Source organism: Citrus sinensis, chromosome 5 (assembly GCF_022201045.2).
Source record: "Citrus sinensis cultivar Valencia sweet orange chromosome 5, DVS_A1.0, whole genome shotgun sequence".
Lineage (NCBI taxonomy): Eukaryota > Viridiplantae > Streptophyta > Magnoliopsida > Sapindales > Rutaceae > Citrus > Citrus sinensis.
In genome coordinates, this window is record NC_068560.1 from 23,553,001 (window position 1) to 23,565,774 (window position 12,774).

General features: G+C 37.7%; 1 protein-coding gene across 1 annotated transcript; it reads right to left on the reverse strand.

The window, feature by feature from the left end:
* Positions 1-3,496: 3,496 nt before the first annotated feature.
* Positions 3,497-5,161, reverse strand: LOC102618487 (receptor-like protein kinase 7). Its single transcript, XM_006492235.4, has one exon. The coding sequence runs from the start codon at positions 5,079-5,081 to the stop codon at positions 3,666-3,668; it is 1,416 nt and encodes a 471-aa protein (XP_006492298.2). The 5' UTR covers positions 5,082-5,161; the 3' UTR covers positions 3,497-3,665.
* Positions 5,162-12,774: the final 7,613 nt, after the last annotated feature.

Below are 12,774 nucleotides of genomic sequence, written 5' to 3' on the forward strand. Positions count from 1 at the left end.
AAAGGCAAATTTGGAGGCTACCCTATCTTAAGTGGAAGCATAGAAAAACTCTTTAGGGAAGATACGCTACCCACCTTCAAGGACTGAAACCATGACTTCTCGGGGCCCGTGAGTGTGTGTGTAAACATCCTACACATGGCGTTCTCATCTACACCCTTGATAAGCATTTGGTCACGGTATAGCTCAGCATGCTCCGGGGGATCAGTGGTACCCAAGTACTAGGGTATCTGAGGTATAGTGAACGCTTCGGGAAGAGCTGCCGTCTGAATCTCCATAGTGAATGGCGAGTGGTAGGTCATTGGTGTTGGAGCACTTGTGATGTTTTGCTTTTCAGAGAGGAGCTTTACTTAGGCTTCCAGGTTCTCCATTTTTTCTACAAGTTCAAAGGGTACCTTAGGGGTACCTGATGATGTCGCCGCCATTTGAGAAGCTCTTTTGACGTTTAACTTTTCACGGAGATCCTCGTGTGCACGTTTTGCATGCCTCGTACCCTGGTTGCTGTGGGAATTGCAAGAGGCGGTGGAATGCTCGTCTCGGGAGCCAACGGTTTGAAACTTAAAACAGGTACCCGATGGCCCATGTTTTGGCTTGCTGGCCTCGGGTACCTCTTTTCTGACCATAACTTGTTGGTCCGTTTGAGGTGGTGGAGCATTTAGCGTCACTGGTGGAAGTGAACTTTCGAGTACCCGAGATCCAACCGCCCTAAGTATTGCATGGGTAAGATCCTCAAAACACTTGTGAGAGATGGGTTCCTCATCTTGGCGAATACCCGTCGATTGTTTGATAGCCTTGCCCTTGGCAAGACGGGCTACTCTCCTTGCAGGATCACTACCTTCACCACTGTTGTCATCTCCCATCCTTGTAGGATTCGCCATTAAACCTTCGGAAGGTACGTCGGGTGTTATGTATTGGAGCACACACAACAACTAGTTTGATAATCGCAGTGGAGGCTTTTTGTGTGTCTCCCCACAGACGGCGCCAATTGTTTTCGATAGATTTTGGGGTAGGAAAAGCCAAACCTATCTAGAATAATGAGATTGTATTTTTGGGGGAGACGGGGTACCTCACTGATTTGTTTTGTGCGGTGCGGTGTATCTGAAATTCGGGGCAGGTGAGAAGGGGAGAAGGAATGGTAACCATGGTAAAAGGTCGGAACCAAGAGAGGTGTCATTTAAAATGAGTATTCACACGTGTAAATCAGTGAAATAAAAGTTAGAGGTGAAGCCGGGGTACCCCAGCGTTCACACTCCGACTCTCAAGTTAGCAAACTCAAGCTTTTATGGCAAAGAGAGATGGCTAGTCCTTTGTAAATTAAGGCTTAATGTAAAAGAAAACTTATTTTTTTTGGAGTGTGGGTGTTAATGGTGAATGAGAACATCATGGAGAATAAAACCTAGACACCTTTATATATGGAGTACCTCAACTGCCACTTGGCGTATCCTTTTTGGCTAACGTCTTTTTACCTTTTTATGATTTTTGGGTCGTTATGTGCATGTTCGCAGCGTATCTCATCCTTTAGAAACGTGGCGCGCGCTGGAGAGTGGTCCAGGGTACCTCTACAGAGACTGTCGGGTAGGCGGCTGAGGACCACTGTTCTCAGGACAGTGCCTTCACTTTTGGTAGAGGTAGTAGGCGGCTGTCCCCCCCCCCCTTTTATTCCTAATTCTGACAAAATCAAATATTATCCTTCACGATATGGAGATATTTCCTATGGCGAACCTTTTCAGAGGATTCTCCTAAGTCGGATCTGTCGGGTACCTCAAGTTATATGGGGTACCCCAATTTATGCGGGGTATCTCGAGTTACTCTGGAGTTATGCGGGGTACCTTGAATTATGCCGGGTACCTCGAGTTATTCCGGATACCTTCAATTATGCTGGAGTTATTCCGGGTACCTGGAGTTATTCCGGATACCTTCAATTATGCTGGAGTTATTATGGGTACCTTGAATTATGTTGGAGTTATTCTGAGTACATTGAATTATGATGGAGTTATTTCGGGTACCTCGAATTATACGGGGTACCCCAAACTATGCGAGGTACCTCGAGTTACTCTGGAGTTATGCGGGGTACCTCTGATCGTTCCGGATACCTCTAATCATGCCGAATACCTCGAGTTATTCCGTTTATCGACACGTGGCGTTCTGCTATCTTTTTTGTTTTTCCCCCAAACACCTATCATATAACCCTTGAAGATATTCCATAGCTCGAGCAAAATATTTGTTTTGGCTTTGGCATGGTGACATGGCGGCAAGAGCATGGCTCTATATACGTAAGAGAGTTCAATTCATCTCAGAGGGTTTTCAATCTAGTGTAATAGACTGAAACAGGAGCGTCCCCTTGCTGCAGTGCCAAGATCGCTTGTTTCAACTAGTAAATCTGTCCAAATCTCCTATGAAATGCTATTGGCGAGTTCTTTAGTGATGGAGTGAAGATCCAAGAACAAGCCAAATCACTGCATCAAGGGTGGGCATTTAGATCAGGTTGACACTAACCAAAATCAAAATTTATTTCGGGTTTGGTTCAGATTCGGTTGAAGTTTTGAATCAATTTGAGTTCGAAATTCTTTTAGAGTCAAAGTCGATCAGATTCGAATTGCATAGTCAACCCAATCGGGTTACTTAAGAAATTGAAAAAAATAATTTAAAAACTAATATCCATCTAACCCTAACACAAAAAATCATAATTCTTAAACACACTCCTCACTCAACCGCCTCCTCCTCCACTTCTTCTTCTTTCCCCTTGTCCTACGCCATTGCCAAATATCCTCCTTTTCTTTTCTCTGCTTCTTTTCTTTTTCTTCTTCTTCTTTTCTTCCACCGCTGCCAAATATTTCTTTTTCTTCTTCTTCTTCTTTTTCTGATCTCCCATTATTATTATTATTATTTTTATAAAGATATCCATTAATTGTTAGTTAATTTTTTAATTTTCTTAGTTAATTGTTAAATAAAGAATTCTTTGTGTTAATTAGTTAATTTTTTAATGAGATTATGAGAAATTTATTTGATAATTAGTCAATTAATTAATTTTTACAATCGGTTTGGTTCAGATTTATCGTTTGATTGGATTAAATTCTACAAATCGAACTCGGAAAACCTGAATCGAAACCTAATTTACCCACCCTAATTGCATAGTTGCCTCTTTTGAAAATCTGGAGAGGAACCTGCAAGTCTTTCGACGATTCCATCAACAAATCCTAGTTTGTTTTTAGCACGTAAGCCGTAATCATTACAAGAACCCATGTATTGTAATTGTCCCCTGAGAGAAGAGGTGAAACAAGTATAGCCGCAGGGATATTTGAATCATGTACAATGAATAGATCATCCAAATCTTTTATGAGTGAAGATTCTAGAAAATCAGCCATATATATTAGAATCTTTTGTATGTGAAGATTCTAACCAATCAAGCATGGAAGCTTACAGTTTCTCAAGATTGGTGGCTCTAAGATACCATATTACCATGTAAAATCTGGGGAAAGAAAATTGAGACAGATAAATATTGAATGGTAGTCAGCAATTTGAAGATTCGTATTAATAATTTATGGATTATAAAGAATGTAAAATGTGTAAAGTAGGAAGATTCTTAAATACACATAAATAGACAGTGTGAAATGAAAAAGTAAATCCTATGATCATTACAAGAGTACAGGATCATTATGATTGCTTTCCTAATAAATTGATGCTGGAATTTTGCCAGTGAGCTGATTGTTATTCAGCTTAATAACAACTAATGATGTAGCCTTGGAAATCTCCTCGGGTAATTCACCCGATAACCGATTGTATTCAGCAAACAACAGATTAAGAGCCTTGGCGTTTTCAATATCCTTAGTAATAGGCCCTTCAATCTGATTCAACGCGATGTCTATTATATTCACCTCGGGCAACCCCCATATTCCAGCCGGAACAGTTCCCTTTAGCGAGTTGTTACTAACTCTGAATCGCTGTAAAGTCAAGCAATTCGCATAAGTCGCCGGAATTTCACCTGTGAATTTGTTCTGTAACATGAGCAGATCCCTCATGGTACCTCTCTTGCACATATCCGGTGGAATTGGCCCAGTTAACAAATTCTCCGAAACATCAATGAAATCAAATTCAGCCCACGAACCAAGTTCCTGAGGCAGAGCACCTGTCAACTTGTTGGTGTACAAAGAAAGATTCACCAACTTTTTAAATTTCCCCAACTCAGCCGGTACTTCTCCAGAAAACTGATTCTTAAACAGCTGCAGAGTCACCAAATTCGTCAAAAACCTCACTTCAGATAAATCACCTTCAAGAAAGTTGGTCGAGGCATCAAAATTTGCAAGATTGGTTAAGTTTCTCAATCCAACAGGAAGCTTTCCTGACAACTGATTATTGTAGAGCTCCAGCCGCCACAACTTTACAAGGTTACCAATTTCTGATGGTATTTCCCCAGAGATATTGTTATCAGAGAGCTCCAGGTTGATAAGCTCCGTTAAGTTTCCAATTTCAACAGGAATTTGACCATCAATGGAGCAGTTTGTTAAATAGAGCCAATTCAGCTTGTTCAGCTTCACGACTTGGTCGGGAAACGGGGTGGGATCAAAAGGGTTATCGCCAACGCTGAGTGAAACAAGATTGGTCATGTTTCCAAGCGACATCCATGGAAACACGCCGGAGAATCCGCTGAGGTTGAGATACAGGTGCTGTAATTCGTTGAGAGAAGATATTTCCGGAAACGATCCACTAAAAACGTTGTTGCCAAGATCCAAGTACTGTAGTTTGACACAGTTGTTCAAGTCTTTTGAGATTTCACCGTACAAGGAATTGAAGCCAAGTGAGAGCTTGTGCAATGCCTGAAGCTGACAAATTGAGTCAAAAGGAAGGGTTCCTTTCAGGTTTCGATTGGAAAGCTCGATTTCTTGAACAAAAGAACTGTCCGAGTTACAAGTGATTCCGGTGAAATTACAAAAGTGATTATTTGATACCCAGGAAGAGAATATACTGGATTTCGAATCTTTGAGGGAGGTTTTGAGATTTAGAAGAATCTGAAGCTCATCTGAATTGATACAGGTGAAGAAGGGGAGACAAAGGAGGAGACACAGAGAAATCTTAGAGGTTGACATTTCTGCTGGCCAAAGAAAAAGATGATACTAAATTTAGAGAAGAGCCATCCCGAAACGGGTGAAGGGATAAAGTGACTTATACTAACAGCAAGGAAACGAACTCTACAAGAAGCTTTACATGAGGAGTAGAGCTGGCAAAACGAGTTATCGGGTTGTGTTCGTATCGTGTCAGTTTTGTATCGTGTTAAATTTAGGTCGATTCAAACCTGACCCATTTAATAATTGTGTCAAAATATTGAGACCCAAACTCGACACGGAAAAATAATCAGGTTACCCAATAACCCATTTAGTATCTATATATTGAACAAAAGTTACATCAAATATTTACATACTATCATACATACGTATGTACATACATACATAAATAATTTATCGATGTTATAAAATATACATATCTACTAATATATTACACATTTACACTATTGAGGTTTTAATTTTATATATATATATATATATATATATATATATATATATATAATATTATCTATCAATATTATAAAATATAGATGTCTATCAATTTTTACACATTTACACTATTGAAGCTCTAAATGTATTTAAAATTTTATAAATAAAATACTGTGTTTATATTCACCCTTTTAAAGAATAAAAAAAAAAGAAAATCATCTCTAATATTTGAGTTTTAATGATAAGAATATGTAAATTATTTTAAAATTGAAAATATGATCGGGTCATTGATCGGGTAAATGGGTCAAGAATTTTAACCCAAACCCGACACAGAAAAAAATCGTGTTAATCCGGACCCGACCCATTTAATAATCGTGTTAAATTTGACAACCCATATCCATTTATTTATGTCGTGTTCATGTCGGGTAATCGAGTCGTGTCAAATTTTACCAGCTCTAATGAGGAGTATAATTATCTATCGGTCCCCCACATAAGTTTAAAAATTTACGTAATTCTATCGGTCGTTTTTTCTTTTCTTTGAAAACATTAATTGCAATATAAATATGACTACTGAAAATCTAAGTGGGATTTCATTGATTCAAATCCAAAGATTTTTATAGATGGGATATGGTAACTTTTGAATGGATACAATTGAATCTTAGTTCAAAATCTAATTCAATCCAATCAATATAAAATTACAACCTAATCCAACCTCATCCAATTAGACCAACTACTACACAACCTACAAATATGTAGGGGTGGGCAAATTCGGTTTGGATCGGTTTGAGACATATTCTCAAACCGATCCAAACTTATCGGTTTGAAATATTTTTAAACCGATATCAACCTAATATTTTTTCAAACCGAACCGACCCAAACCGACTGAATCGATTTGGATCCTCGGTTTGAGCTTATTAACTAAAAGGGGTAATTTTTAGTGACCTCCCCTGAGGTTTACAGTATTGACACATAGAGAGAATGTATCCACGTAATTACAACCACCTCCCCTCCCGTTAGTATCCGGTTACTTATGCCATCAGTATGTGAGGGTAAATATGTAAAATTACCCTTTAAAATTCAAAAGAAATCAAAAGTGCAGATTTGTGAGGATTGACGTCTGAGAAAATTGTAAGAGTTTACTCCATTAACCAGTGCTCTGCACTAACCAGTGGACAAAAGCAAATAAAAATTTTCACGAAATGAATATTACACTTAGCCTTCTCTTTCACGTAAACAACACCCAACAACTTCTTCATCTTTATGTAGCTGTGAAGGAGAGCTTCATTTGCCTGAAGGATTTGGTGCGAAAAAGAGGTAATGAGATGAGTTCTGGTGGTGGCCCAAGTGTGCAATGAAGTGAGTACCGGCGACGAACGCCTTCAATCGTGACTGGAATTGGTGCGAAAAAGAGGTAATCCTCATTTATTACAATTTAAAGACCAGCTGAAGATAACTCAAGCTGTTTCAAACCAAATGGAAGTTAAAGCAAAGAAGTTGAATTGAGAGTTAATAAATTGGAAGACAATTTAAGAACAGACAACATATCTAGAGAGGCCAAAGGATCAAGAGAGATGGCGCCTACAAGAACACAATGCAAGAGCTTTTGTTTGTAACTCAGTGAAGCTCTCTCTCTGACTTGAGGCGAAAAAAGAAACTCTTTTATGAGTTTAGGTAATTAACCAGGGTTAGTTTTCAACCGTGGTTAAGAGTATTAACTGGGTTACAGATCTGACGGTCAACATTGCTTTGATGAAAAGATTGAGAGAATCTTGACCGTTCAGCAGGGGGGCATCATGCATGTGTCCTTATCTCTCGTTTTGAAGTCTCTCTCATTCTCTCTCACTCCCCCTTTCCCTCTCTCTCTCTGATAAAGGTCTTACCAAAGAGATCGGTAATGGACTCTCTGAAAAACGACACTCATTTTATTGAAAATTACGATGATGCCACGGTGTAGATAAGATTCTTTTGTTCGTACCTGCGCGTGTGAATTCAACTCGCGGCCCCTGACGAAGACACCTCATGTGGGGATGTTTGATGCGAAAGATGTAAAAGCATACAAATTGTGAAAAGCGAGTGTGATATTTAAATACTCGCGGGTGTGGCTTTTGCGTTTCTTCTATAGCCTTCATAGCCTTCATTCTGCAGGTTCGCAAACTGAAATTACTTCCATGAAAAATGACAAAAGAATTGGGTTATTTTTACATACCTCCCCTGAGGTTTCATGTAATAACAGTTTAATAGAAAGTATGGTGGTATTATTACATCCCTCCCCTGCTGTTAGTATTTCTGTCAGTTGACTGTTTATGAGCCGATAAAATGACAAAAATATCCCTTCAAGGCTGAGAAGTACCATTTCCCAGCTAGTATTTGGCAATGGGACTTGTCTATGCTACAGATTCTGTAACAAACATCTCCCCTCGTACCACCATCCGATTGTCTATTGTTTAGTTTCTCACTCCACATCCAACCACATCCAACCAAATCCAACCACATCCAACCAAATCCAACCACATCCAACGGCTGATGCTGCAGTCTGTAGCTTACAGATTCTATAAGTTAGTCAAGTCCTTGGCAATATAGTGTGTTCTTCAAGTTTCTGTTGAAGCACTGATTACAGAACCAGATCCAATCTCCGCTCGACGAATCCGATCATTTCAGAGTCACAACCGGACCCAAGGAATCTGTTTCCGCTCCCAATCCTTCTTTCATCGAAGGTGCTGCCACTAAGGATATCCACATCGATCCTTGTATGTCGCTCTCAATCCCATTTTTCTCCCCGAGTCTGCACTAAACCCTCCCGAGCCCGACTCCAGTCCGTAATCCAAACCTAAACCGTGCGCAAACTCGAAGAATGCGGAGGCGGACCTACCACGCGACCCGCTTCATCTGCGGAGGAACAGCTACGGCTCCCCGAATGCGGCGGTGGCTGCGAGGAAAGAGGAGTATCAGAGAAGCAGCTACAACGGCCATGGCAGTGCCGACATGGAAGCAATGAGTTTGAATGGGAAATCGAATGTGTACAGGGGGTACGCGCCGGTGGATATGAATAGGAGGAAATTGCCAGTGATGTTGCAGTTCCACGGCGGCGGGTGGGTGAGCGGGAGAATCGCAAGGCTTTGTGATGTGATTGTTGTGGCGGTTGGGTAAAGGTTGGCGCCGGAGAATCGATTCCCCGCTGCGTTTGAGGATGGGATGAAGGTGTTGAATTGGTTGGGGAAGCATTTTTTTAATTTTTTTTACCCTAAATCTCGAACTCCTGAGCAATGTGAAATTTATGTTTGATATGAGTATTTTAGAACTTTGAATTTCAAACTCTTTATCAAACAGCTGGGATTAAAGGGGTATTTTTGTCATTTTATCGGCTCATAAACAGTCAACTGACAGAAATACTAACAGCAGGGGAGGGATGTAATAATACCACTATACTTTCTATTAAACTGTTATTACGTGAAACCTCAGGGGAGGTATGTAAAAATAACCCCAAAAGAATTTAAAGAAAATGGTATATTTGTACTAGGAGGCCTCAGATTTGACTTTTGGTCAAAATTAGTGGACCCACAAACAAGGTCTGTGAGTATTTATTAACTAGTGAGGATCTGCTGCTTTAAGAGGGGAAATAATAGCGGGAAGGGCAATTTAGTAATTTCAATAGCCAACTAACAGTCAAACTAACCGGATACTAACGGGAGGGGAGGTGGTTGTAATTACGTAGATACATTCTCTCTATGTGTCAATACGGTAAACCTTAGGGGAGGTCCCTAAAAATTACCCTAACTAAAAGCCCACTTCTTTTATATTATTTTACCTAAATTTTTTTTTTTTTGTGTCCGTAATCTAAATTGATACCTTTTTTATATTATTCATATCTACTTTGATATTTACATAACAATTCAAAGATACATCCATACAAGTTTACAGCATAATACATCATAATAAAGAAGTTCTTAACCTGTTCATTCAAAACAAACTCACAAAATTAAAATAAACTTGAATAACATTTGACAATTAAAATATTGTGCATCTTGTCCGTTAAAACTTATGGTCCAATTGCTTTTGATTTGTCAAAATCTGCATAAAATGATAAATATAATTAGTTAGATTGCTTAACTTAGAATATAATGTAATTATATAATATTTCTAGATTGGATCGGTTTGAATCGGTTTGGAATCATTCCAAATCGAGTGATGTCGATTTTCAATCCAATAAATCGAAACCAGTTTTTTTACTAACGAAACCGATCCAAATGGTCGGTTTGGATCGATTTGGATCGGTTTGGTTAAAATATGCCCACCCCTACAAATATGTAATAAGCTAGTACACGTTAACATCAAAATATATTTATTATTACGTCAGTGACAAATAGCAAATGATATGATGATCTAAATTACTCAGCCACTTATGCGGTAAAGACGATAAGGAGCACCTGATTTTTTCCCTTCATAATTGCTCCTTTAACGAAGAAAGTTAAATAATAATTGTTTATTTACTGAAGAAAGTTAGATAATTCAAAAAACAAAGAAAGAATTAAAGAAAGTTAAATTAACAATTATCAGTAGTACTTGGCCCCTTGACTTAAGTGTTTACTTTTAGAAATATGAGAGCGTCATTGCACTTTTGTTGTTTAATTAACCCATTTAAAAAAGAAAATTGATTAATTAGTGGTTAGATTAGTTTGTATTGGGTTTAAAAAGTTAAATCCATAATCCAACACAACACACCATAGTTGAATTATACAAATTATGATTCCAATTTGTCTAATTACAAGGTAAAACTTATTAAAATTGAATCAAATCAGTTTATTTGAATTATAGACAGCTTAAATACATTTATGCTGCGTTTACTTTTTGGATTGGAGTGGAAATTCTGAAGAGTGAGAATCCTTGGATTAGGAGTGTGGAGTGTGGAGTGGGAGTGGGAGTAAGTTGTTTACTTACACTGGAATGGAAGCATGGAATAGAGATCAGAATCCAATTTATGTGTTTACTTTGTCTTGGATTGGGAGTAAATAGTTTCAAATTACAATTTTATCCTTATTTAAAGAATTATAGTTTTTAATTACAAAACTAATAAAAAATATATTTAATGAATAATATTTATTTTATTATATTTGTAAATTTATTATAATTATTAATATTCTTAATTATGAACAATAAGTTATTAATTTTAATTTTAATATAAAATGAAACCTTATTTTATTTTATTTAATATAATTATATTAAATTTATTATTATATAAAATAATAATATAATATTATTTAGTACAAAATTAATATTTTTTTAGAATAAACTATTTATTATTATTAATATTAAATAAATATAGTACTATTATTTTTAAAATAAATATAATAATATTATATTTATTAATTCTCTATTAATATAATAATATTATTTTAAAATAATTTTAATTTAAAATTAATGTAAATTATTATTTAGTTAAATATAATATTATTATTCAAATAAATATTATTTATTTTATTTTATTAATTATAAAATATTAAATTAAATTAAATTAAAAATGAAAAGGTAAAAAGGGGAGAGGTGGGAGTGGATTCCCACTCCCACCTCCTCCAATGGGAGTCCCACTCCCACTCCTCACTCCAAAAATGAATGGGGCCCACGGAGTGGGATTCTCAATCCATGACCATTTTAAGCAAGTAAACGCTGGAGTGGGAGAAATTCACACTCCTCACTCCCATTCCAACAAGTAAACACAACCTTATAGTACAGTCTAAAGATCACAGAGACCAGCTCAAAATTTTGTAATACAGTGTAAACAACTTAATTACATTTATAAAACAGAAGATAAATGAATCGACCATTCCCAATCATTGTTTCTCGAAATTTAAGAAAAATGATTTGAATGTAGCCGAGGGTGTTAAAAAGCGCAAATAAAGTAAAGCCAAATCTTGGTTTAAGAAGCGCGTCCGGGATCCCAGTGGCATAAAACGTGAAACACGGAATTGCTCCGAGCCGCCGACATTGACTGAAATGATTGTCTCACTCGCACACCACCTTAATAAGGGTTCGGCTACGTTGGATAGAGCAGTTACTAGAACCATTGCATTTATCATATGTTGCACCAATTATTTTAAATTTAGCTGCATTCATCCAATAATTTTAGAAGTTTTTTTTTTTTTTTACGTTGAACATCTTTAACGTGGCAGCTGCTTAAAAACAATGGACGTGGAGAATGCCACTGGAAAGCGATGCATCCAGGACGCTCCAACAACGCGCGTGGAAGTATCTCCATCACGCAAGACAAAAACGATCAAGAGACCTTTTCGGTTCGTAGTGAGGTTCAGCCCAATAGATAATTGAAAACTGGCAAAATATTTATTAACATTTGTCCATATCATTTTTAATTTCTGATCCGAAGACCAACCGCGTGGAAAACGGAAATTCTCCGTAGGGGTCACTATTGTGAGTCAAACACGTGTGCCCATAATCACCTGTCTTCAAAATTTCGGATCCGAAGACCAACCGCGTGGACAATGGAAATTCTCCGTAGGGGTCAGTATTGTGAGTCAAACACGTGTGCCCATAATCATCTATCTTCAAAATTGTAAGATTCTCACGGTGAGTAGTGAGTACTGCAAAATACAGCTCCTTAAAACTTGAATTATCCTGGATTGAATATCAAAGAAACTCAATTCGCATTAATTTCGGATTAAAAGTCTATTATCGGATGAAATTTGTAATTAAACCCGGATTTGAAATTATTGATCATCGGATGATTCACTTGCAAGGCCCCCAGAAAGCAAATAACAATCAACCAGAAGAGTTGATAACTAACAGCACGTGGTCACTAACAGAACCACGTGCTGAAAGCTTAAATATGAAAAAAAAAATGGTTATTAAATCTAACGGTCCAAAACAAATTAAGGGAATAGGCAGTGGCATTCGGATCTCAAAAATATTTTCCCACTAATTTTTCTTTCCTCAGTCTGTAAATAAGAGCTAGTAGGGGTGGGCAAAATCGAGTTCGGATCAACCCGATCGGGTTTCGGGTTGGTCGGGTTGGATAAAAATCGATCCGAACTCCACCCGAACTTATAATCGGATCGGATTCGGGTTAATTCGGGTTCGGATTAAATTCGGGTTATTCGGATGAATTCGGGTTAATTCGGGTCGGATGTAATCAGATCGGATTGGGGTTAAATCGGGTTCAGATTAAATTCGGGTTATTCGGATCAATTCGGGTTATGATTAATTTGGCGCAATTGGGTTATTCGGACCCTTGGTTTGCATTGATCGTTACCCAGTTCATATTCCTGAAATTGTCAAGCTC

Bases quoted from the DNA above. Each gene is read 5' to 3' on its own strand.
- LOC102618487 (XM_006492235.4), bottom strand. From the start codon at position 5,081: ATGTCAACCTCTAAGATTTCTCTGTGTCTCCTCCTTTGTCTCCCCTTC.